This window comes from Ahaetulla prasina, chromosome 7 (assembly GCF_028640845.1).
Source record: "Ahaetulla prasina isolate Xishuangbanna chromosome 7, ASM2864084v1, whole genome shotgun sequence".
Classification (NCBI taxonomy): Eukaryota; Metazoa; Chordata; class Lepidosauria; order Squamata; family Colubridae; genus Ahaetulla; species Ahaetulla prasina.
Genome location: NC_080545.1, coordinates 3791009 through 3818221, shown reverse-complemented (window position 1 = coordinate 3818221; position 27213 = coordinate 3791009). Strand labels below are relative to the sequence as shown.

General features: G+C 42.0%; 1 protein-coding gene across 3 annotated transcripts in view; it reads right to left on the bottom strand.

The window, feature by feature from the left end:
• The window catches only part of BMAL2 (basic helix-loop-helix ARNT like 2), a 35198-nt gene that overhangs the window by 5943 nt on the left and 2042 nt on the right, over window positions 1-27213 (bottom strand). For 2 of the 3 annotated variants that reach the window (XM_058191369.1, XM_058191372.1), the window contains exons 2-14: window positions 23685-23817; window positions 21822-21860; window positions 20728-20766; window positions 20254-20411; window positions 18972-19051; window positions 16608-16700; window positions 14890-15007; window positions 13945-14082; window positions 12140-12374; window positions 6473-6579; window positions 4176-4326; window positions 1741-1799; window positions 1308-1416 (exon numbers count right to left, since the gene is read on the bottom strand). In XM_058191369.1, coding sequence (XP_058047352.1) covers window positions 1308-1416; window positions 1741-1799; window positions 4176-4326; window positions 6473-6579; window positions 12140-12374; window positions 13945-14082; window positions 14890-15007; window positions 16608-16700; window positions 18972-19051; window positions 20254-20411; window positions 20728-20766; window positions 21822-21860; window positions 23685-23817 — 1459 coding nt within the window. The remainder of the gene's footprint in view (window positions 1-1307; window positions 1417-1740; window positions 1800-4175; window positions 4327-6472; window positions 6580-12139; window positions 12375-13944; window positions 14083-14889; window positions 15008-16607; window positions 16701-18971; window positions 19052-20253; window positions 20412-20727; window positions 20767-21821; window positions 21861-23684; window positions 23818-27213) is intronic. The other variant, XM_058191370.1, reaches the window with a different exon arrangement.

Here is a 27213-nt window from a genome sequence, read left to right as displayed (position 1 = left end):
CGGCATCACGGCCCTAGACAATTCACAAGAAGACCTACACGGAACTTCTAAACCACTTCAAATTCTACACAGAGGGCGTCATTCCAGGCGGGGCTACACTATGATACGATTAATATCACACAATTAATGGTTGTGTTGATTAAACAGAACCGATTATAGAAAGAAAGGGCATATTGTAACCACCGAGTAAGAGGTAAATGTGTAACTTTTTTTATTTATTTATTTACATTTATATCCCGCCCTTCTCCGAAGACCCAGGACGGCTTACAGTGTGTAAGGCAATAGTCTCATTCTATTTGTATATTTACAAACTCAGCTTATTGCCCCCCCAACAATCTGGGTCCTCATTTTACCTACCTTATAAAGGATGGAAGGCTGAGTCAACCTTGGACCTGGTGGGACTCGAGCCTGCAGTAATTGCAGGCAGCTGGTTTTAATAACAGGCTATCTTACAGCCTGAGCCGCCACTTGATTCGTAACTGTTGTAAAGGAAACTCAGAAGCGACTTTTTTGTGTCTTGTCTTCATTTTCTTAACTTTCTTTCCCCCCTTTTGTTGCACTTTTCTCTGGTTTCTTTCCCTTTCTTTTCTTTTTCTTACTTTATTATTAGGTTTTGTTCTTTTGTAGATGGTATGTTGTTTTTAGCTTCTAGGTGCTCACTAAGAAAGGATTTTTCTAAATGACCATCACACCATTATTATTATTAACACGCTCTGATGCTATTAGAATAGCAGTTACAATATAAAGAAGAAAAGTGAAACGCGTAGAAAAAAATGAGATATAAAAAAATGATCACCATAGAAAAAACGAGATATGCAAAAATTATCACCATGTCAGTTAATGCTTCATTGGGTCACCTTTAGCATGAATGACGGCCTCACAACGTCTTCCCATGGAGTGAACCAAGTCTTTGAGTTCTGCAGCTGTTCTAATGTGAAACCAAGATTGAATGATGGCTTTTATTAACTGGGTTTTATTGCTGGGTCGCTTCTGACTAACAAGTTTTTTTAGTCGGCTCCATAGATTTTCAACTGGTTGAAGGTCTGGGCTATTCCCAGGCCATTCCAGCAGTGGAATAGGATTATCCTGAAACTCCCCCCAAAAAAGTTATAAGCCATTAAATCTCAAAAATACACTTTTCCCAAAAAGTTTCCACAATTTTAGCCACTACTGTATTTAGGATTGTTGCATTTTTTAAAAAAGCTTAGATAGTACCCGTTTTCTTTTCCAAAAAAACAACACACACACACACACACCCGTTGATCTGTAAGAAATTTACAGGCAGAAATGAAGGATTATTATTGTACCTTTGCAAATCTAAAACTTCGTTTGCAATTTTGGTTCCTATGCTACCGGCTCCGAGGATGGTCTCCGTGGACATTCCTGGCACATCAAGAACTTGTGGTTTTGTGACATCTGTATTTTAAGAAGAAAACATAAGACCGATAATTTATCTTTCCTAAAATGAAAGGTGTTAAAAAGAGAAAAAAATAGATTTTTGTAAAAAAATAATAATCCTACTCTAGGTATCTGTTTTTCGTGGGCCTTTATAAAACAACTATCGATTTGAAACTTTATGAGGAATATGGCATTTCCCTTCAATAACCTGATGGTTTGAGGCACAATCATTGCAACTTTCACATTTTAATTACAGTTTCTATTTTTCTTTTTTTCTTGACAAGATTAAGCCCAACTCTGGGGGGGGGAAAAGCACGCCACTACCCTAAAAAATGGACTTGCCTTCTGGAGACAGGGAACTGCAGCCTAGTAGCGTTTCTTCCCCTGATTCGTTGTGACCTCTAAAAATATAAAACCAAAAACACACAAATAAGTTCCTCTAGCCGTTCTAAGTCTGCTGCTGCACGCACAATTTGCTGCTTCAGGTGTTAGAGACGAGCAAACAGAAGAGAAGCACGAGGTTCACAAATTTATTCTGCAGACGTAGAAAAAAGGACAATTTAGAGACGGATGAACTATCCCGAGATGGAAACGTGTGTGTTTTGGATATGGCTGGATTAACAATCCCGTTTTGAACTCGGTTGCTGCTACTGATTAGAAAATTAAATGCAAGCTATCCGGTTTTATATCCCTTGTAAAACCACATCATGGGATACTCGTCCCATCTTCCTTTGCACCTGGGTGCTAACTCTCTCTCTTTCTTTCTCTCTCTCTCTCTCTCTCTGTGTATTACTGACAAAGAAATAAAGGGAGGCTAGTATTCGAGCTATTTAGCCCTCATCAGCTAGCCATACCCTTCTGGGATTCAAACCTGGGCTTGCTTGCATATTAGGCAGCTGTATTAACCTCTAAGCTTAGATATATAGATAAATATAAATTTAACACAGAATAGTTTGTCGTGAAAGCGACTGCCTGAGGGCTCCTGGACTGAGGCTGAAAGGCAAAAGGGAAGAGTATGCTCCTTCTCATATTTGAGTAGACAAGGTTGCTTTGATAGAAACCCATTTAATCTTCCCTGGTACAAGCTGACAAAGCGAGGAGGAGAACCTGTGGCTTAGAGGTTAACACAGCTGCCTAATATGCAAGCAAGCCCAGGTTCGAATCCCAGAAGGGTATGGCTAGCTGATGAGAACTAAATAGCTTGAAATACATCTATACTAGTCTCCCTTCATTTCTTTGTCAGTAAATATAAATTTAACACAAAATAGTTTGTCGTGAAAGCGACTGCCTGAGTATTGGGGCTGAAAGGCGAAAGGAAGCAGTGTGCTCCAGTGGAACAGAGGGGGAGGGGGAGTAGAATGTCCTAGCCCGCAGCATCCATCGGTATTCATCTGGCTAGCATCCTGTCAGTGTGTGAGAGAGTTGAGGGGTGTTTGGAAACTCAAACAGTATTTGCTGTGCGAGCAAGAAGGAGACAGGAAAGAGGCTGGGCGTGGCTTAGCTCAACTGTTTTGTAGTAAAGCTGCTTGCTGCTCTGAAAGTGAAACTCCTCTCCTCTGCTTGTGTTTTTGCATTTGGAACAGATTTCTTTTGAGGTCGGGAGGGGGAGTAGAACTCCTTAGGGTGGAACAGATTTTTTTTCAGGTGGGGAGAGGAGGAGAACTCCTTAGCATCAGAGGGCTGTTTGGAAAGTGAAACAGTATTTGCTGTGTGAGCAAGAAGGAGACAGGAAGGAGGCTGGGCGTGGCTTAGCTCAAGTGTTCTGTATTAAAGCTGCTTCCTGCTGTGAAAGTAAAACTCAGGTTGTTGGGGGCAATAAGTTGACTTTGTATATAAATATACAAATAGAATGAAGACTATTGCTAACATAGTGTAAGCCGCCCTGAGTCTTCAGAGAAGGGCGGGATATAAATGCAAATTAAAAAAAGAAAAGTGAAAGTGAAACTCCTCTCCTCTGCTTGTGTTTTGCATTTGGAACAGATTTCTTTTCAGGTGGGGCGGGGGAGCAGAACTCCTTAGCATCAAAGCATGTTAATAATAATATAGGAAATACTAATGCTGTGATGGTCGTTTAGAAAAATCCTTTCTTAGTGAGCACCTAGAAGCCAAGAGGAACATGAGTGGCAAATTTCAAGATTGTAGGCTTTACGGTTCTGGAGATTTCATGATTACAGCATGCGTGGTTTTCACTTTTATATCTATCTATCTATATCTCTCTCTCTGTGTGTGTGTGTGTGTGTGTGTGTGGTTGTGTGTGTGTGTGTGTGTGTGTGTGTGTGTGTGTGTGTGTGTGTGTGAAAAACAACAATTATATTCTTTAATGTATCAGAGAAAAATAAATGCTAAACGTCCCTTTTCACCTATGAAACCATCCAAGAATGGTTGAAGCAGACAGTTCCAAATATTTCGTTTCTTTATTTGTATCCCATCTTTATTTTTATTTATTTTTTACAAATAACATTTTCTTCCTTCTATTTTTCCCACAACAACAACCCTGCGGGGTAGGTTTGGCTGAGGGTGAGTGACTGGCCCAAAGTTCCCTAACAGTTCCTTTCATGGCTAAGGCGGGACTAGAACTCACCATCTCCTGGTGATTGGCCCAAAGTCATCCAGCTGGTTTTAATAATAACTAAGGCGGGACCAGAATTTAAAGTTTCCTGGTGATTGGCCCAAAGTCACACAGCTGGCTTCCATGCTTAATGCTATATAATTAAAAATATAAAATAGAGCTATATAAAAAAAACACACCGTTTTATCCAGAGTACCGAGAAACTTACAAAACAACGGTATTGATTGACACGATATACTCCAGTTCTTTGGTCCACGGATTGGTGAAGCTAAACCACTGACTTTTTAAGGTTACAAAAGAGCTGTCTTTGGCTTTGAATTTGTAGAAATTCGTAAATATTTTTTCTTTGCTCTGCAACACTGCGGAAAAATAAAATTTGTACAGAAAGAAGTTGTTCAGTAAGACCAAAAATCATTTCTGCGTCAACCAAACGGGTCTTAGTTACATGGCAATTTTACGATTTTTAAGTGTTTACAATGTTCTCTCAGTAAACTCAAACTGCCCAAGGAGCTGCTGATTCAGTTCTACAGAGGAATTATTGAGTCTGTCATTTGCACCTCTATAACTGTCTGGTTCGGTTCTGCAACCCAACAAGAAAGACACGGACTTCAGAGGATAATTAGAACTGCAGAAAAAATAATTGCTACCAACTTGCCTTCCATTGAGGACCTGTATACTGCACGAATCAAGAAGAGGGCCATGAAAATATTTACAGACCCCTCACATCCTGGACATAAACTGTTTCAACTCCTACCCTCAAAACGACGCTATAGAGCACTGCAACAACTAGATACAAGGACAGTTTTTTCCTGAACACTATCACTCTGCTAAACAAATAATTCCCTCAACACTGTCGAACTATTTACTAAGTCTGCATTACTATTAATCTTCTCATCGTTCCCATCACTCATCTCCTCCCACTTATGACTGTATGACTGTAACTTTGTTGCTGGCAATCCTTATGATTTATATTGATATATTGACCATCAATTGTGTTGTAAATGTTTTACCTTGATGAAGGTATCTTTTCTTTTATGTACACTGAGAGCATATGCACCAAGACAAATTCCTTGTGTGTCCAATCACACTTGGCCAATAAAAATTCTATTCTATTCTATTCTATTCTAATCCATTGAACCGATCATACTGATTTCAATATAAACAATTGGGAAGAAACTGACCATAAAATTCAAGATGCAGCTATAGGTAATAATAATAATAATAATAATAATAATAATAATAATAATAATAATAATAATAATAATAATAATAACAACAACAACAACAACAACAACAACAACAACAACAACAACAACAACAGCAACAGAGTTGGAAGGGACCTTGGAGGCCTTCTAGTCCAACCCCCTGCCCAGGCAGGAAACCCTACACCATCTCAGACAGATGGTTATCCAACATTTTCTTAAAAATTTCCAGTGTTGGAGCATTCACAACTTCTGCAGGCAATTCGTTCCACTTATTAATTGTTCTAACTGTCAGGTATTTGCAAGTCAATCGAAGAGGAAGTTTTAAAAGGGTCATTGTTTAGCTACCGTAGCCCTTCGAAGGCTTAAAAATGTGCCATGATATCCTAGCAATCTTGATAAATTTGACGGATTTGCGTTAAGATTTGGAACATACGAACATACAGATTTGGCTGTGCGTTCTGCTCAATACATCCACAAAGTTTCCTCACAAACCTATCTTGTCAACCTGTCCTTCTGGATATGTTTAATTGCCTTCAATTGGCATATTTTGGAACCTAAGTGAATATAACATAACAGTAACAGAGTTGGAAGGGACCAACGAGGCCATCTAGTCCAACCCCCTGCTTGTACTAGGGATCTGAACCGCCGAACAGCCGTATGGCGGAGAAGAATTAGATTCTATCAGGGGATCCTCTACTTACAACCCACAACTGAGCCCAAAATTTCAGTCGCTAAGAAAAACAGCAACTGTTAAGTGAATTTTATGACATTTCTTGCCTCATTCGTTAAGTGATTCAGGGTAGTTGATGAGGTAAGTACCACGGCTGTTAAGTGAATCTGGCTTTGCCATGGACTTTGCTTGTCAGAAGGTGGCAAAAGACACTGCAACTGGCGTAAGTACATGCCAGTTTCCAAGCCTCTGAATTTTGATCGCGTGATCACGTGTGGGAATGCTGCAACGGTCGTAAGGGTGAAACACGGTCCTAAGTCACTTTTTTCAGCGCCATGGCAGCTTCAGACGGTCACCAAATGGAATGGTTATAAGTCAAGAACTAACTGCATCATCTTTTGGTAGGCTAAACAGTTACAGACTGTTGATTGTGTTAAGAACTATTATGTGGAAGTTAATTCTAGCCAGAACTAAGCCCATCGGTCGAAATCTTTTTACAAAACAAGTTTACAAAGCGATACGCGCTATTTATTAAAACCGGTACGTACTAGAAGGTCAGAAGCTTCATAGCAAAATGTTGGATTCAAGAGTTCTTGCACTACAGTTAGGGAATAACCATTATATTGTTACCTGTTTTGTGTTTTTCAGTTAGATGATTGTGATCATTTTGGTGGAAATATTCGTAACATGACGTTCCTAACAGTTCTTGGGGTAAATATCCTAAAATTGTTGTCGCTCTGTGTCGGGAAATGCAAACAGAGTAGATATATAGATATAGATATAGATATAGATATAGATATAGATGTTTTCTGAGGTTTTCGCGGGTGTTTGTATGTAGGTCTTGGCGATTCGGGTCTTTTCCGTGTAAAGTTGAGAGTATCTTGGCGACGCCTGAAACTCATTAGTCATCAGTGCGGCTTCTGGGAGCAATTTGTCTGTAGCCACGAAGCTGAAGCCTGAAGATGACGGATGAGACTTCGTCGAAACGTCGCCAAATTCCAATTTTACGCAGGAGAAAACCCGAATAACCAAAGACCTACATAGATATAGATATATTTTCGTAGGTTTTCCCGGGTATAGGTATGTAGATCTTGGCGTATTCGGGTCTTTTCCCGTGTAAAGTTGAGAGTATCTTGGTGACGTTTCGACGAGGTCTCATTCACCATCTTCAACCTCAGGACGTTTCCACACAGCCCATTACCCAGGTCGTAACAACACAGAAGACTAATGGGCACAAAACTAGGACCACACCCACACAGGATGCTACGAAACAGCCGACTAAACTGCAAACACCCACTCCACCTACCAATCAAGATGCAACCACACAACCAGCCAACCCACTTATAGCAACAAAGCCAACACTCCACACACCCCCAACAGTATTTATAGAGAGATAGCAGCTCCGACCACGCTTTGCTCTCACAAGCACGAAGCCAAATGCACCAGCCTGAAGATGAGTGAGACCTCGTCGAAACGTCGCCAAGATACTCTCAACCTTACACAGGAAAAGACCTGAATACGCCAAGACCTACATACCTATACCCATGAAAACCTACAAAAATATATACATACATACATGCATCAGAAAACAAATACATACATACATACATATAATCTACAAACTTCTAAAATGAACTTTCCACAATTGTAGCTTTTTTGTAGTATGTACAAAATTATTATTATTATTATTATTATTATTATTATTATTATTATTATTATTATTATTATTATTATTATTATTATTATTATTATTATTAATTCAATTTTTATACCGCCCTTCTCCCGAAGGACTCAGGGCGGTGTACAGCCAAGATAAAAACCAACAGTACAAAATATACAATTTAAAATACTAATTAAAAAACTTATTATAAAAATGGCCATATAAAACTAAAAACCCCATTAAAATTAATAATAAATTTAAAACCAATAAAAAATAAAATTTAGATAAAATTTAGGCCAGCCCCGCGCGAATAAATAGATGAGTTTTCAATTCGCAGCGGAAGGTCCGAAGGTCAGGTATTTGGCGTAAACCCGGGGGAAGTTCGTTCCAGAGGGTGGGAGCCCCCACAGAGAAAGATCTTCCCCTGGGGGCCGCCAGCCGACATTGCTTGGCGGACGGCACCCTGAGAAGTCCCTCTCTGTGAGAGCGCATGGGTCGGTGGGAGGCAAAAGGTAACAGCAGGTGGTCCCGTAAGTACCCAGGCCCTAAGCCATGGAGTGCTTTAAAGGTTGTAACCAAAACCTTAAAGTGCACCCGAAAGGCCACAGGCAGCCAGTGCAGTCTATGCAGGAGCGGTGTTACACGGGAGCTACGCGGAGCTCCCTCTATCACCCGCGCAGCTGCATTCTTGACCAACTGCAGTCTCCGGGTGCACCTCAAGGGGAGCCCCATGTAGAGAGCATTACAATAATCCAAGCTAGAGGTAACGAGCGCATGAGTGACTGTGCACAAGGCATCCCGATCAAGGAAGGGGCACAACTGCCGAACCTGGTGGAAGGCCCTCCTGGAGACGGGCGTCAAATGATCTTCAAACGACAGGCGCTCAACCAGGAGAACACCTAAGTTGCGCACCCTATCCTTTGGGGCCAGTAACTCACCTCCAACAGTCAGCTGCGGCTGCAGCTGACTGAATCGGGGTGCCGGCATCCACAGCTACTCCGTCTTAGAGGGATTAAGCTTGAGCCTGTTTCTCCCCATCCAGACCCGTACGGCTTCCAAACACCGGGGCAGCACTTCAACAGCTTCGTTGGGGTGGCCCGGGGTGGAAAAGTACAGCTGAGTATCATCAGCGTACAGCTGGTATCTCACCCCAAAGCCACTGATGATCTCACCCAATGGCTTCATGTAGATGTTGAACAGAAGGGGTGAGAGAATCGACCCCTGCGGCACCCCACAAGTGAGGCACCTCGCGGCCGACCTCTGCCCCCCTGTCAACACCGTCTGCGACCGATCGGAGAGATAGGAGGAGAACCACCGATACACGGTGCCTCCCACTCCCAATCCCCCCAACTGGCGCAGCAAGATACCATGGTCGATGGTATCAAAAGTCGCTGAGAGATCTAGCAAGACCAGGGCAGAGGAATACCCCCTGTCCCTGGCCCTCCAGAGATCAGCCACCAATGCGACCAAAGCTGTCTCCGTGCTGTATCCAGGTCGGAAGCCAGACTGGAACGGGTCTAGATAGACGGATTCATCCAGGTATTGGGGTAGCTGCCGCGCCACAGCACTCTCTACAACCTTCGCAACAAAGCGAAGGTTGGAGACCGGACGATAATTACCCAAAATAGCTGGGTCCAGGGAGGGCTTCTTGAGGAGGGGTCTCACCACCGCCTCTTTCAAGGCGGCAGGGAAAACCCCTTCCAACAAAGAAGCGTTGATAATCCCCTGGAGCCAGCCTCGTGTCACCTCCTGAGTGGCCAGCACCAGCCAGGAAGGACACGGGTCCAGTAAACATGTGGTGGCGTGGAGCCTCCCCAACAACCTGTCCACGTCCTCGGGAGGCACAGGGTCAAACTCATCCCAAACAGACTCAACAAGACGTGCCTCCTCTCTCTCGCTTGGATCATCCCAATTTCGGTCCAGACCATCCCGGAGCTGAGCGATTTTATCGTATAGATAACCACTAAACTCCTCGGCATGTCCCTGCAGAGGGTCATCCCGCACCTCCTGATGAAGGAGGGAGTGGGTCACCCGAAACAGGGCGGCCGGGCAGTTATCTGCCGACGCAATGAGGGTGGAGGCATAAGAACGCCTCGCTTCCATCATTGCCACTAGGTAGGTCCTAGAATAGGACCTAACTAGTGTCCGATCAGCTTCGGAACGGCTGGACCTCCAAGTACTCTCTAGGCGTCTTCTCCAGCGTTTCATCTCCCTCAGCCCCTCGGAGAACCAAGGGGCCGGACGAGATCTGCGCCGGGTCAGAGGCCGCAAAGGCACAACACGGTCCAAGGCCCCAGCCGCGGCCTGTTCCCAGGCCACAACTAGTTCCTCAGCCGAGCCGCGGGCCAGATCCTCAGGGAATGGCCCAAGCTCCGTTAGGAACCTCTCAGGGTCCATCAAGTGCCTGGGACTGAACCAACGTACAGGTTCTGTCTCCCTGCGATGGTGGGCGGCAGTTCGGAAGTCTAGGCGAAGGAGAAAATGATCTGACCATGACATCGGTTCTGTTACTACGTCATCTAAATCCAGATCATTTAGCCACTGTCCAGAGATGTAAATTAGATCTAGCGTGCCTCCTCCCATGTGCGTAGGGCCATCATTTACTCGAATCAGGTCCAAGGCCGTCATGGAAGCCTGGAACTCCCGAGCTGCCGTTGATAACAAGCCAGTCGATGGCAGGTTGAAATCCCCCATGACTATAAGTCTGGGGGTCTCAACCGCCACACTGGCAAGTACCTCCAGCAGCTCGGGCAGGGCTGTGGTCACGTAGCAAGGAGCCAGGTACGCGATCAACAAACCCATGGCCCCACCTCACATAGAGGGATTCACAGCCGGCAATCTGAGGAACAGTGGCCTCCCTCGGTTCTAGATCTTCCTTAATGACAACCGCCACCCCCCCACCCGTACCTTGGGCCCTCAGTTGATGAAATGCTCAGAAACCCGGAGGGCACAGCTCAACGAGGGGAACCCCCCCTCTGGGCCCAACCAGGTCTCCGTAATGCCCATAAGGTCTGCAGACTCCCCCTGAATAAGATCACAAATCAGGGGAGTTTTATTGGCCACGGACCGGGCATTACATAACATCAACCGAAGATCCAAGCTCTGAGGATCATGGCCGCCCGAGGAACGGGTAGGGACTGAGGGGCCGGAGCACGTGATCGCTTTCAAACATCGAGCACGTGCTCCCACACTCGACACGCCCTCCGCCATATCTGCCTCTCCCACTTACCGTACAGATTGAACCACCCTCTAATCCTGGAACAGACCCCTCCCCCCCTGCCTCCAGACCAGATGTCGTAAAAATAGAAAACAAGTAACAAATATGATCCTATCTGGTGAAAGACATCCCCTCCCTTGCACACAAACACACACACACATTTGAAATTTTTGTAACTTCTTAGAGTCTCTTATAAAAATAACTTTAATTAACTAGAACCTTGCTGTTTTCAGTAAATTTATAAAACTTTTCATTACGCTTGACAAAAAATTTAAAACACACTGGATACAGCCAGAGGTGGGTTTCAAATAATTTTACCACCGGTTCACCACGCACCGAAAATGTGAGCGTGTGTCTTCTGTGCATGTGCTTTGCTTGTGTGTGGGGCTTAGAAATGTGGCTAAATAGGATGGCATAGCACCAGGGCGGGTCACAACAATAGGTTCGTCCAAACTAGCTGAATCCCACCATTGGATACAGCATTGACTTGCTAAAGAAACACTTTATTTTGCCAATAGTTTATTAGAAATACCATGTTTCCCCAAAATAAGACCCTGTCTTATTTTTTATTTTATTTTTTGAACCCCAAAATAAGCGCTTGGCCTTATTTTCGGGGAGGTCTTATTATTTTGGGGTGCATGGAGCAAGACGGGGCTCCTCTTTCCGTCTGTTGTGTCTGCGTCCCCCGAGCCGGGGCCCCTGCCAGAAAGTGACTCAGAAAGGGAGGGGGAAGGGCCATCAGGACTTACCTCGGGAGCACCGGCTTCCCTGGCTCAGCTCCAGGAGCCAGAGGGAGGCCAGGTGGAGGAGATAACGAGGCCTCCGTCCCTGACTCTTTTCCACCCCCAGGCCACGCCTCCAGACCCGGCTGATGGTAATCAGGCCTGGCTGGACCCTAGGTTTCGTAGGCAGGAGAGGCGGGAACAACAGAAGCAGGGGTGGGGCAGGCCTAGGAAGTGCTGAGTCATGGAGCCACACCCCACAGGATATAAAAGCAGCAAGGGCTGCTATACCACTTCGTGGCAAGCAAATCAACTGCTTAGAGGGAGAATTAGAGCTGAAGTCCTGTTTGTTCCTGGTTTCCTGGCTGACTCATCGGCATCAAGAGAGATAACAGAGACACTTGGCAGACGCTTGCTACTTTGCTGCCATCCCGGACTGCAGAGGGGGACAGATCATCGTCTTATCTGATTTCCAGCTCTGTCTCCCTAACCCTAACCAGAGGAAATGGCAGGGACTGGCTGTGCATGTAGTTAAATATTTTTGGGGAGGGCTTATTTTTGGGGGAGGGTTTATTTTTTGGAGGAAGGCTTATTTTCGGAGAAACACGGTAGTACAGAAAATGGAATTCATATTCTAAATATTGAAACTTTATAGTGCCTTCTAACAAGGAGGTAAGACCAAAAAAAGAAATGCTTACCGTTGATCTACAAAGACAAATTTTCCATCCACGGCAAAGCGGGTTACAAATTCTGTGGACTTGACTTTAATCTCAAAGCTTTTCTGTGGAATGGTGTAAGGGTGTAATCGGCCGACTGCCACCAGGCAATTAAAATGGCCGCCCTCTTTCTCCGTATCTCCTTCAATCCCCACCTCATTCGTGGACCAGATTTTCAGATAACCGGTGCAATGAATGGTACAGTACTTTTTATGATCTAGTAGAGTCAAAGCAGAAAAGATTTTGATTTTGGGTTGTTGTTGTTTTTTTCCTGAGAACTTCCGAGGGCGGCAGGAGCAGGAAATCGACGCGGGAGGTGACAACATTTATCAGTAAGATTCAGTTTTTAAGCGTTATTCAATGTATTTGATCCAAGGAAGTGTCTTCGTAATTTTACAAAACATCGGGGCGCATATATACATGCACACATGAGCCGTGATGGAGCAGTGGTTAGAATGCAGAATTGCAGGCTAATTCTGCCCAATGCCAGAAGTTTGATCCTGACTGGTTCAAGGTTGACTCAGCCTTCTGTTCTTCCAAAGTCAGTAAAATGAGGGCCCAGATTGTTGGGGGCAAGAGGCTGATTCTGTAAATAGCTTAGAGAGGGCTGTAAAGCACTGTGAAGCGGTCTATAAGTCTAAATGGTATTGTTATTGTCCTTCCTCCTCTCCTCTCCTCTCCTCTCCTCTCCTCTCCTCTCCTCTCCTCTCCTCTCTCCTCTCCTGCCCTCCCTTTCCCCTCCTTTTCTTTCCTTCCTTCCTTCCTCTCTTATTCCCTTTCTCATTCTCCTTCCTGGTGGCGCAGTGGTTAGAATGCAGTATTGCAGACTGATTCTGTCCACAGCTACCAGTTCGATCCTGATCGGCTCAAGATTGACTCAGCCTTCTGTCCTTCCAAGGTTGGTAAAATGAGGACCCAGATGTTTGGGGGCAAGAGGCTGACTCTGTAAACTGCTTAGAGAGGCCTGTAAAGCACTGTGAAGCGGTATATAAGTCTAAATGGTATTGTTATTGTCCTTCCTCCTCTCCTCTCCTCTCCTCTCCTCTCCTCTCCTCTCCTCTCCTCTCCTCTCCTCTCCTCTCCTCTCTCCTCTCCTGCCCTCCCTTTCCCCTCCTTTTCTTTCCTTCCTTCCTTCCTCTCTTATCCCCTTTCTCATTCTCCTTCCTGGTGGCGCAGTGGTTAGAATGCAGTATTGCAGACTGATTCTGTCCACAGCTACCAGTTCGATCCTGATCAGCTCAAGATTGACTCAGCCTTCTGTCCTTCTGAGGTTGGTAAAATGAGGACCCAGATGTTTGGGGGCAAGAGGCTGACTCTGTAAACTGCTTAGAGAGGCCTGTAAATCATTGTGAAGCAGTATATAAGTATAAGTGCTATTGGGATGGATGGAAGGAAGGAAGAAAGGAAGGAAGGAAGGAAGGAAGGAAGGAAGGAAGGAAGGAAGGAAGGAAGGAAGGAAGGAAGGAAGGAAGGAAGGAAGGAAGGAAGAACTGTAGTGGGATAGTGGTTAGAATGCCGTATTGCAGACTAACTCACTTTTTATTGTCAGCAGTTCGATCCTGACTGACTCAAGGTTGACTCAGTCTTCTATCCTTCCAAGATCGGTAAAATGAGGACCCAGATTGCTTGGGGCCAAGTGACTGATATTATAAACCGCTTAGACAGCTTTTGTAAAGCAGGGGACTCCGACCAACAGCGGAACCTTCAATCACATCATTGTTCATCTGGATTACCAGTAAACTTGTCTGAAAGAGAACTGTTTTTTTAAAAAAAATATTCAACGGTACCTTTCTTTTTTGAGTTGGACGAGGACTCCTTCTCTTCCTTGACCGCATTTTTGGTGTACTTGATGCGGCAAAAAAATGAACGCCGAGCACCCGAATGCAAAGAGGAGGATCCCGCTTGGAAATCCATGTGAAAACCAGCTTTTCAAGTGGCGTCGGAGCAGAATATACAAACATACGTTTGTAACAGAGCTATGACTACTTTGCAACACTATGACCCAATCCAACTGTCCCAGACCGACAAAAGACAAGCACAATTTTTAAAATAAATAAATAAACAAATCCAAAAAGAAAGAAATCCAGTCCACATACAATCCAGTTAACAAGAAGGGGCTGTTACCCAGCTTTGGCAAATCGTTGCTACAAATTTGGCAAGTTGTTGCAGTCATTGTCTAAGTTAAATGCAGGCCGGTTGCTGGGCGTCCAAAATGTGGTCATGTCACAGGGGGGGGGGGGCAGTTGTCAGAAATGGATCAAGAGAAGCTTTGGGAGGGGTGGGGGGTTGCCCTAATTTGAGGACTAGCTGTATGCCAGGCCTTTTCTACTAAATGTAAGAAATGGGCCCATAATTTAGAATAGGGGTCTCCAAACATGGCAACTTTAAGACTCCTGGACTTCAACTCCCAGAATTCCTCAGCCAGTTTGGATCAGGGGTCTCCAAACATGGCAAATTTAAGGCTCGTGGACTTCAACTCCCAGAATTCCTCAGTCAGCGTAGCTGAGGAATTCTGGGAGTTGAAGTCCCTAAGTCTTAAAAGTTGCCACGTTTGGAGAACCCCTGATTCAGAGCATAAGTAGTATTCATTTCTGTATTCAAAAACACGTACAACGTGTTTTATTTTTATCCATTTCTATCCAGAAGCGTTCATACACGTGAGATTGGGTTGATACACACTGCGAGGAAAATATTGCCCTGACTTATGAAGTGATTTTTAATTCCATACTTACTTTTGGTATCAATCAGTTTTTCTCTGGCTGAAGCATCTGAAGAGGACAGCTGTTCTTTTATTTTGGCCACATCCTTTGGGTGAAGATAGTCAAAAAGGCTTTGGCCAGTCAGATGTGCCTGATGGAACACAACGTGGTAAGATTACTGACCCCGCCTCGACCATCTTGTCAAAGAAGCAAATAAAAAACTCAGGAGTCTAATGTTTGAGTGATTAAATAATTTCATCACTGTTATCATATTTTCAATTCAGTAGAAACATCTGGATTTTTTAGGTCCTGTTTTAATAGCAGTAGTAATTTTATAACCAATATGGGTTGGGTTGGGTTGAGTAGGGTTGGGTAGGGTAGGGTAGGGTAGAATAGAATAGAATAGAATAGAATTGAATAGGAGGACTGAAGGAAGAGAAGAGAAGAGAAGAGAAGAGAAGAGAAGAGAAGAGAAGAGAAGAGAAGAGAAGAGAAGAGAAGAGAAGAGAAGAGAAGAGAAGAGAAGAGAAGAGAAGAGAAGAGAAGAGAAGAAGGACTAGAGTAGAGTAGAGTAGAGTAGAGTAGAATAGAATAGAATAGAATAGAATAGAATAGAATAGAATAGAATAGAATAGAATAGAATAGAATAGAATAGAATAGAATAGAATAGAACAGAACAGAACAGAACAGAACAGAATAGAATAGAATAGAATAGAATGACAACTTAACGATTGGTGGTGACTGCTGATGGGCCTGTCAGTCAAAGTCTGCCTAATTAAGTATAGCAAAATTTATCTACCTTCAAAAAAAGTACATCGGACTGATCTGATAATTGTACAAAAAAAAAGATCAATGTTTCCCAGATATTTTATCAGGTTTATGAGATGGGTCCATGAGTCCTTATAGAAGGACAGTACCATAGTTTCAATTAAAGTGAAAGTAACCTTTCCTCTAAAGATACATGCGTGCTAGTCGTTGCCGACTCTAGGGGGCGCTGCTCATCTCCATTTCAAAGCCGAAGAGCCAGCGCTGTCCAAAGACGTCTCCATGGTCATGTGGCCGGCATGACTCAACGCCAAAGGCGCACGGAACGCTGTTACCTTCCCACCAAAGGTGGTCCCTTTTTTTCTACTTGCATTTTTCACCTGCTTTCGAACTGCTAGGTTGGCAGAAGCTGGGACAAGTAACAGGAGCTCACCCCGTTACGCAGCGCTAGGGATTCGAACCGCTGAACTGCCGACCTTTCGATCGACAAGCTCAGCGTCTCAGCCACTGAGCCACCGCATCTCTTAATTTCTTCTAAGCTCTATTACACTAACCTCATATCAATCAATGCCCACCAGCTATTTCCATGCTATAACCATGAGCACCGAGGGCCCATGAGTCAAATAGCACCATTGGATGCTGGCTCTTCTGCCCCCAGCAAGCAGGCTATGTGACATTTTACATCAAATTCATGGCTATTGATAGAAGAGTTTTAAATACTAGGCTATTTTAAATACTATTTATTCGCGCGGGGCTGGCTTAAATTTTATTGGGTTTTTATTGGGTTTTTAAATTTTTCCTATGAATTTTAATGGGTTTTTTAGTTTTATATGTTTTAAAGTCTTAGGCCAATGGTGTAATAAGTTTTTTAATCCGGGTTTTAATTGTATATTGTATTGCTTGTTTTATTTTGGCTGTACACTGCCCTGAGTCCTTCAGGAGAAGGGCGGTATAAAAATCGAATAAATAATAATAATAATACCTACGGGGTCATAATTAAGTATCTTGGAAACAGATTCCGAAACAAACAGGATTCTTCCTCTGTCGCATCCAACCACGAATAGAAAACCATCAGCAACCTATAAATGAAGGAGACCAATATAAAACTGTAATGGATACAAGCAGGCAGTTCTGAAGTCAGATCAGGATAGAAGAAAGGGACATGAAAATGTTGGTATTTATATAATATTACACATATTAACGGCAGCAAGGATTACCGTTGCACAGGATGTAAACAAAATAACACACCATCGGAGGAAATAGTGATTGGAAAAATTTTTACAATGTGCAGAAATGGATAAAATGACAATGGAAATTAAGGAAAGAGAAGAGCCGGACTATTATAGAGCATGGAACAAAATGTATAAATGGAAAAAAGAAATCAAAATAAGAATTGGGAAACTTAAGTGACTATTGCTGAAATACAGAACTATAAGTCACTAATTATTGTTCATCTCATAATATTGGCTACGTAAATAAATATAAATATATGTATTTGATAAGAGAATTGAACAAAAATACGAGAATACGAGAATACAATATTGTATTGATATGTATGTCTTGTTTTTTACTGCGTTTTTGTGCCTGGTTTTTTTCCCGTTTTTAAAGGTAAAAAGCTCAATAAAAACTATTTTTAATAGAATAGAATAGAATAGAATAGAATAGAATAGAATAGAATAGAATAGAATAGAATAGAATAGAATAGAATAGAATAGAATAGAATTTTTTATTGACCAAGTGTAATTGGACACACAAGGAATTTGTCTTATGCTCTCATTGTACATAAAGGCAAAGATACCTTCATCAAGGTACAACACTTACAACACTTAATGATAGTCATAGGGTCCAAATTTAACACTTAATGATACAACATTTAATAAACACTTTAATTTTTATTAAACAGATTTTTAAAAAAACAAAACAAAAAAGAAATATTAACATTTTCTCCTTTTCAACAGTTTCGCTTCGGTGATCAATATTTATACATTTTTTCTTTTTCTTATCCTAATGTATCTTTTATACGTCTATTTCCAATATATCATATATATATATATATATATATATATATATATATATATATATATATATATATATATATATATATATATATATCTCACTATAATGTATTATTCTGATTATTTTATTTACATATAAACTTAAGATATACACGTGTACCCAATTTCCTTTCCACAATCTAAATTAGAGTTCTAGAATTAGCCCTATGTTATTTATAGAATTTATCCTCACTTTCAGTTCTATATTTTAAGCCTCGCGATCTCTACGTGTTGTGCTGGGATGCGATGTGCGGTTACCGAAATAAATCCTGATTCAAGCCAATCTTCTTAATTATTTGCTCGCTAAATACAGCTCAAGTTCTCAAGTTTTCAATGTGCCCTTGAGAGAAATTTGTATCATGGAGATAATCAGTCTGATCGCCTATGTGCTTTAAATGGCACAGACTGCGGCTGCCTGGTTTCCTTAATTTAATATTAAGTCTGCTGATTTATTTCTTAAATAGTGTTAAAACTTAAATTTAATCTGTGACAGTCTCGTTCTTTTATTTATTCCTTAAATGGTATTCAAATTTTAACTAAAACTGATCTCTGACTTAGCCTAGCTCATTTATTTACCTTAAATACAGTAGCGTTAAAATTTTAATTAAAGCTAATCTGTGGCTTACACTCGCTCATTTACTTATTCCCTAAATAGTGTTAGAATTTTAACTAAAACTAATTTGTGACTGAATCCAGCAAGCAGCTTACTAAATCAGGGATCTCCAACCTTGGCCCCTTTAAGACTTGTGGACTTCAACTCCCAGAGTTCCTCAGCCAGCTCTGCTGGCTGAGGGACTCTGGGAGTTGAAGTCCACAAGTCTTAAAGGGACCAAGGTTGGAGACCCCTGTACTAAATTCCATTCGACTTACATCTTCATCTGAAAACTTTTAAAGTCCCAATTTGACGCAACATCTATTTTAAGTCTAGTTTTAGACCAAGAGGAGTACAAAGCAAGAAATTTCAAATGTGAAAACATCCAGACTGGAGTTTAAAAAGGCTTGTCCCAATTTTTTATTTTTTATTTTAAAAAGGGAGAATTCGAACATTATTCTGCCTGCAGCTGAAGTGTTCTTTTAAGCTTGTAATACTTTTCATATTCAGAATATTTCCAGACGCAGAACAGAGCCGTCTCTAAAGCCATAGGAGTCTGTCCTGAGTTCAAAAAGGGACATTTGCACATCTGTTTATGACTAGTTTTGAAACTGGGATCTTGACTATTCATGCGTAAACACTGTTGTATAAGGCAGATGCTGCTTTGCAGAAATAGCAGATCCCTCTCTCCACTTTTAATTTACCTTAAGGATGAGGTGTTGAAGTTCATCGTCCTGCAAAAACGAAGGCTTATACCTAATTTCCGAGTAAGGACCGGGGGAACCTGCAAAATAGTTGTGAGAGAAAATTTAGGTAGAGAGGGAGGGAGGGAAGGAAAGAAGGAAGGAAGGAGAAGGAAGAGAAGGAAGAGAGGGATGAGAGGGAAGGGAGAGAGGAAAGGAAGAAGGAAGAGACGGAGGCAGGCAGGTGAGGAGAAAGATGGGAGGGAGGGAGGAAGTAAGGAAGGAGGAGGGAGGGGCGGAGGGGCAGAGGAAAGGAGGGAGGGAGGGAGGGAAGGAAGGCAGGCAGGCAAGAAGGGAAGGAGGGAGCAAGGAAGGAGTAGGGAGGTTGGAGGGAGGGAAGGAAGGAAGGAAGGAAGAAAAGGAGGAAGGCGAGTAGAAGGGAGGGAAGGAAGGAAGGAAGGAAGGAAGGAAGGAAGGAAGGAAGGAAGGAAGGAAGGAAGGAAGGAAGGAAGGAAGGAAGGGAAAGCAGGAAGGCGAGGAGAAGGGAGGGAGGGAGAGAGGAAGGAAGGAAGGACTCTAATTAACTAAAACAAATACACGACACAAGCCCTTATTAGAACTCAGAAGTGGCATTCTAAATGACTTTTCCTGAAACGACTGCGGATAAATTTAAAATGAAGTTAAATCACTTTTATGGAAAACCCTCATGTGATTTTTACAGCAATTCACACCTGAAACCAAGAAGAAAACAGATGGGCAGGATGAAAGCTGCTGCCATATTTCCTTCATTAGTTAAGAGGATGCCAGGAGTATTAAAGACTGAGTAACGCTCACTGCAACATTGAGTGCAGCATTGAGCCATTCTTCTTGGCGCAATATCGGCAGAGTGAGGGAAGAATGATTTTAGCTTCCATTTACTCAACTGGATTGATGATCACACCAACTTTAGAACTTTTTTTTTTAATAAAAAAGTAAGAGTAGCTGATTCAAGCAGACAGTTTTTAGTGCTGGGGTGGCCTACAGGTGGCGCTCCCGCCTCACAATCAGGAGGCTGTGAGTTCGATCCTAGGTAGAGGCAGGTATTTCTCTATCTGGCCACACTGAGAATATATCTGCTGAACAAAAACTCTGCATTGGCGACAGGAAGGGCATCCGGCCAGTCAACTCTCAGCTCCATTCAGTTGCCCCGACTCCACCCCGCAAGGGATTATGGGGTCTTTAAAAAAAAAAAAAAGACGATGATGATTCAAAAGGACAGTTTTTGAATCACCGTTCGGAATTTTCAATAATATTTTGTACTCGCCTTTCATTGACTTGAAATGCTGCACAGCCATTCTTAAGACGGTGAGCTTATCCAGCTTGCGAGCCACCGGACTGCACTGAGGTATCATAGTCGATAATTCTTCTATCAGGTTATTCATTTTGTCTCTCCTTTTTTTCTCCGTTTGGCTGTGGGCCTCCCTAAGTGAGGGGGGAAAAAAGACCCAAAATGTATTTCCTATTAAAATTATCTCTCTCCCCACATCACTAAAATATTGTTGTCCAATTGCTACAACGAAGCTCATATATATTTAAGTCATTCTTAAATATGAAACTCTGGGGGAGAAAATTGCAAAGCTGGTGTCTATTTAAAAAAAAAAGTAATGTTTCTATGCCATTAAACGTATTTTGCAAGGAAGTATGCAAATATCTCTTGTTTGGGTATCACAATACCTAAAATTAATTTTAAGTTTTAATTTTCCTTTGGAAAACAAATTATTGTCTAATTTGTAGTTACCTGAAATACTTAATTTTCACATGCTCTTCATCTTCACTCCTACGAAAAAGGATTAAAATTAAATGAAATGCAACTGGATAAACACGGAGATAGATTCCACAATAATATACTGCTTATTACAAAAACATTCAGATAGATACATAGATAGATAGATAGATAGATAGATAGATGGATGGATGGATATTAGATATAGATAGATAGATAGATAGATAGATAGATAGATAGATAGATAGATAGATAGATAGATAGATAGATAGATAGATAGATAGATAGATAGATAGATAGATAGATAGATAGATAGATAGATAGATAGATAGATAGATAGATAGATAGATAGATAGATAGATAGATAGATATAATTTCCCCAGATCTTCCACAGTACTAGAATAAAAAGGGTTTTTTTCTATTTATATCAATGAAATATGAACAAGATGTTATCAATTAGCGTGAATAAATATTTAAATAATCGTTAAAAATGAAGATATCATTAACAGAATTTTCTAGCTGAAAAGTATTTTAATTTTAATTAGATTTTGAGAGTATCCCAAATATTGAAAAGCAGAGAAATTTCAACCATCTAAAACATGAGATAGCGCTTGATTTACATCTGTAATTAAGCCTGGAATTATAGTCATAATTGTGTGTGTGTGTTTGTGTGTGTACACACAGTCCTTTTAGATAATCTTTTTCAAATGTAACTCTAAAAAAACTGGTCATAAAATAAAATTTGGAGTGTTCCACTTCTATATTTTTCTCAGGTGGATTATCCTTACTTCTTCCAATCGACTAACCACTATTTAACTTGGGTTTGTCTGAATCAAGTACACTGAAAGTTCTTTTGAACTTGGTTTGTTTGAGCACATGCCCATGAGTTCTGAAGTTTTGAATACTTTTTACTAGCCAAAATAGAAATAGTCATTTGTGATCCAACTGTGAAGGAATATTCTGCCTAACCATTTTAACACCTTTCGTAAAGTTCTGAGCGTTTCCAGCTAATAAGTTTTACTTAATGTTGTGTACGTAACACAGCCAAAAAGTTAAATTTCATCTCACTCTCTTTTTTATGTTTTTTTATTTTTGATGAAACATTGTACCTGCTGTGGAGATCATCGCCCTCGGTGTCACAGGTATATCTAGGGAAAAGAGAATATAAATTCATCAGAAGAACGAAAAATCAGTACAACTGAAAATAAATGTATGATTTGAAGATGAAGGATCTTGCAGAGCCGACTGAACTCCTTAGAGAAGAGACAATACAAGGTAAGATGCTTATTTATTTATTTATTTATTTATTTTATTAGATTTTTATACCGCCCTTCTCCCGAAGGACTCAGGGCGGTGTACAGCCAAATAGTAAAAAACCCACAATATACACATTAAAACAAAACTAAAACCAAGCATATTACAAAAATGGCCAAAATTTAAAACAATTTAAGACCCTAAAATTCATAAATAGCCCCAATTAAAAATTTAATAAAACTTTTAAGCCAGTCCCGCTTGAATAAATAAGTGCGTTTTCAGCTCACGGCGAAAAGTCCGAAGATCAGGCACTTGGCGTAAACCGGGGGGAAGTTCGTTCCAAAGCGTAGGAGCTCCAACAGAGAAGGCCCTACCCCTGGGGGTCGCCAAACGACATTGTTTGGCGGACGGCACCCTGAGAAGGCCCTCTCTGTGTGAGCGTACGGGTCAGTGGGAGACATAAGGTAACAGCAGGCGGTCTGACTTACAACGGTTCATTTAGTGATCGTTCAAAGTTACAACCGCACTAGAAAAAGCAACCGAGGTCCGTTTTTCACACTTAATGACCGTTGCAGCATCCCCTTGGTCGATCAAACGATCAAAATTCAGATGTTTGGCAACTGACTCACTTTTACGACGGTTGCAGCCAGTGGTGGGATGCTGCTGTTTAACAACCAGTTTGGGGAGCACGCACTTCGCGCTGAAAATGGAGCATTTAGAAACTCGGCCGCTTACCTTCCAAGTTGGTAGGCAGAACAGCGGGGGGGGGGAATCGGTTGTGCCGCGCAATTGAGATGAGCTAAAAAGCAGGAAATAAGGGACAGGATAGGGTGGAGGCGGGGCTAGCTGATCGTCGGAGCTACCGGTTTGCCCGAACCGGTCTGAACCAACTTGAATTCCACTTCTGGCTGCAGGGTCGGGGGATCCCGTTTTGCGACCTTCTGACCAGCAAAGTCAACGAGGGACCCATATTCATTTAAGTACCGTGTTACTAACTTATCCACTGCAGTGATTCACTTAACAACCACGGCAAGAAAGGACGTAAAACGGGGCAAAGCAAATGTCTCGCCTAGCCACAGAAATTTGGGGCCCGCCTGCGGCCGTACGTCGAGGGCTACCTGTAACGCAAAGCACGTTTCCTTCTGAGAGTGCATTATTTCATAAACTCAAAAAATAAAATGAAATTGACAATGGGGCTATGAAAAAGCGCGAGATCCCAATTTATTTATTTATTTTTACATTTATATCCCGCCCTTCTCCGAAGACTCAGGGCGGCTTACAGTGTATAAGGCAATAGTCTCATTCTATTTGTATATTTACAAAGTCAACTTATTGCCCCCCCAACAATCTGGGTCCTCATTTTACCTACCTTATAAAGGATGGAAGGCTGAGTCAACCTCGGGCCTGGTGGGGCTTGAACCTGCAGTAATTGCAGGCTACTGTGTTCTAATAACAGGCTCCTTACAGCCTGAGCTATTCCGGCCCCTTATCTCTTATTCCTTGCAGATAACAGAAAAATAATAAAAAATCAGCACTCGGGGCCATCTGATATTCAGCTGCTTCAAGGAAAATTAATATCCATCCCATAAAAACAGCCGCGCTTCCAAATCCAACATCTTGGGGTGTGGAATAACAGGCACAGTTCAATGCGAAGCAAAACTCGATCCGGGGTGTCGTTTAACAAAACAAGACAAAAAAGAGTAAATATTCACACTTACTGCGTATCGGAGTCGCTCCCTTTTCGCTTTCTAGGAAATTCCGCCGTAAATGAATTTATTGAAGGGGCCACGGGAGACATAGTGTTTGAGCCTGCCAAGACAACAGCCTGGTTTGCTTCCCTGGGATGATTATCTGAAAACAGACAAATAGCATCCAAGCTGAAAGAGGAAGGGATGCTGTTGGAATTAATTTGCTGAACTACGCGGGAGAAAAGATTACAGACTCCCAAATTATCTCTGCGTTGTTATTACAGTATTTATTGTGGTGCGTCACAGTCAGCCAGATGTTCAGGCTGGAGTTGGCATTGGCTGTATCCTATCAAGTGCCAAGGATCTGGGACAGATGTTGACGTTGGTATTAGAGGTGTCACCGTGGTATTATGGCTTACGGGTGTCACCGTGGTATTATGGCTTACGGGTGTCACCGTGGTCTAATGGCTTAAAAAGGTAAAGGTTCCCTCGCACATACGTGCTAGTCGTTGTTGACTCTAGGGGGCGGTGCTCATCTCCGTTTCAAAGCCGAAGAGCCAGCGCTGTCCGAAGACGTCTCCATGGTCATGTGGCCGGCATGACTCAACGCCAAAGGCGCACGGAACGCTGTTCCCTTCCCACCAAAGGTGGTCCCTATTTTTTCTACTTGCATTTTTACGTGCTTTCGAAACTGCTAGGTTGGCAGAAGATTATGGCTTATGGGTGTCATTGTAGTATTATGGTTTACAGCCAGATGTTCAGACTGGATTCTATCAAGTCCCCAGGATTTGGGACAGATGTTGATGTTGGATGATGTTCGAAGTGTCATTGCTGTAACTTTATGGTTTACAGGAGAGTCAAGAAGCGTGCGCCCCCCCGCTGCGAACTGGTAGCAAAGGTAAGTAGAACCCACCCCTCTCTTTATGTATATAAATCAATATTAGAATCATATGTATAAATGTATAAATGGTAAGCAGCATGACTGGAGAAGACAACGACTTAAGAGACTAACAACGTTGGCATTAAAACCCTCTCAAGAAATTAAATCAAGCGGCATCTTCCATTAAAGGCAGCCCAACCTGTTCTACAGCCCAGAATCTTCCTTCTTTCATCCAGTCAGCTGGTGATAAAGATATAATTTTGTTTATTATACACAACAGGCTGATTAGACAATAATTATCTGCATTGGCCTCAACTGCCTTTTTGTAAACTGAAACTGCAGTGGAGTTACTCCATTCTTCGCAAAGTTGTGGGAGATTATGAACAGAGATGAAAGGATGATGCAGGGGTGAAATCCAGCAGGTTCTGACAGGTTCTGGCAAACCGGTAGCGGAAATTTTGAGCAGTTCGGCGAACCGGCAGCGGAAATTTTGAGTAGTTCGGGGAACTGGCAAATACCACCTCTGGCTGGTCCCAGAGTGGGGAGGAAATGGAGATTTTGCAGTATCCTTCCCCCAGGAATGGGGAGGGAATGGGGATTTTGCAGTATCCTTCCCCTGGAGTGGGGAGGGAATGGGGATTTTGCAGTATCCTTCCTCTGCCACGCCCACCAAGCCACACCACGCCCACCAAGCCACACCCACCGAACCGAGAGTAAAAAAAAAAAAATTGGATTTCACCACTGCGATGATGCAAGAAGGCCAACCAAAGACCTTCTCCATTTTCCAATGGTGCAAATAAATGTAATATTTCCCAGTTCTAAACCAGAAAGCCAATCAGGTAAAGGATTAGAAAGTGCAGGATACAGAATTAATACAGAGTACAGAATTAATTCAGAATAACAGAGGTTGGAAGGGAAGTTCGATCCTAGGTAGAGGCAGATATTTCAACTTTCTGGGTGCAATGAGAATATATCTGCTGCAAAAACTCTGCACTGGCAACAGGAAGGGCATCCGGCCAGTAAACACTCATCTCCCTTCAGTTGCTCCAGACTCTACCCCCGCAAGGGATTATGGGGTCATCAAACAACAAACAACAGCAGAGTTGGAAGGGACCTTGTAGGTCATCTAGTCCAACCCCTGCTCAAGCAGGAGACCCTAGACCATTTCAGAGAAGTGGCTGTCCAGTCTCGTCTTGATTCCTGTTTGAAACAAAGCATGTTAAGTAACATCCCAGGAATCGTATAATATTAAATTATTGGCTCCAAGCTTTTGCATCAGATTGAGGTGACCTACTCATCCTGTTGGCTCACCAGAAGCTTCCTTCTCTTGAAGACCGGGTAAAATGACATTTTCCCCAAGAATTGAAATTTTGGTGGCCAATTTGCAGCTTTCTGGACTGCAAGAGTAAAAATCTTTGCTCTTTGTCAAAACAGGATCCCAAGGTTTGACAGACACTGAACCATCTAAAATGATTTAGATTGATATTATTATTATAATAAACTTTTATTCTCCAAACATGAAACTCAGTCAACTAAACATTCAAAAATACATCACAAATACCATTGACTGGTGCTAATGGTTGATACGGGTTGCTGCCAGCGTCCTAGGTATCAACCAAGGACCTTCTTAAGATGTACGATGTTCCGAGTAGCAGTTTTTTGCAGTTCCGCTGGTGTTTTTGCAAGAAGCGGCAATTTGTTGATGTATCTTATAAAATTCTTGGACATGGTACCAAGTGTCCCGATGACAATGGGAATCACTGTTACATGCTATATTATTTATGATTATTATTAAATAATGTTGTTGTTGTTGTTGTTGTTGTTGTTGTTATTATTATTATTATTATTATTATTATTATTATTATTATTATTATTATTATTATTATTATTATTATTATTATTATTATATTACATCTTCAATTCAATTCACAGTCTGGGACTGGTAAAATTCTTCAACAAAACGAAGTCCTAACCAAGGACCTAAATAAGAGTTTTAAGGTAACGTCTGAGTATATAGGCAGTTCTGAGTAAGATGAATTTTTCCCCCATAAATTCAGAATATTCAGGTCTGATAAGTTCAAAATTTCCATGTCTCTAGGCAACCTTTTGGCTGTTGTTCCAAGGGCTCCCATTACTATTTTTTTTTAATTTTTTTTAATTTTATTTCACATAGACATATTATAAATATACAGTATCTTATCCATTGTTAATCATATGTATACTCTTTATAATTTCATATTAATTACGAAACGTCGCCAAGACACTTCCAATTTTACACGGGAGAAAACCCGAATAACCAAAGACTTACATACAAACACCCGCGAAAACCTCAGAAAACAAATATATATGTATATATATATGGAGAGAGAGAGAGAGAGAGAGAGAGAGACGGCAGCTCCGACCATGCTTTGCTCGCACAAACACGAAGCCGAAAGCACCAGCCTGAAGATGATGAGTGAGACCTCGTCGAAATGTCACCAAGATATTCTCAACCTTACACGGGAAAAGACCCGAATATGCCAAGACCTAAATACCTATACCCGTGAAACCTACGAAAACACACACACACACACACACACACACACACACACACACACACACATATACACGTAGATGTATGAATATACATATACATACATACTCGGGGCTGATCTTCTACCAATCCTTCTCACTTGTTTT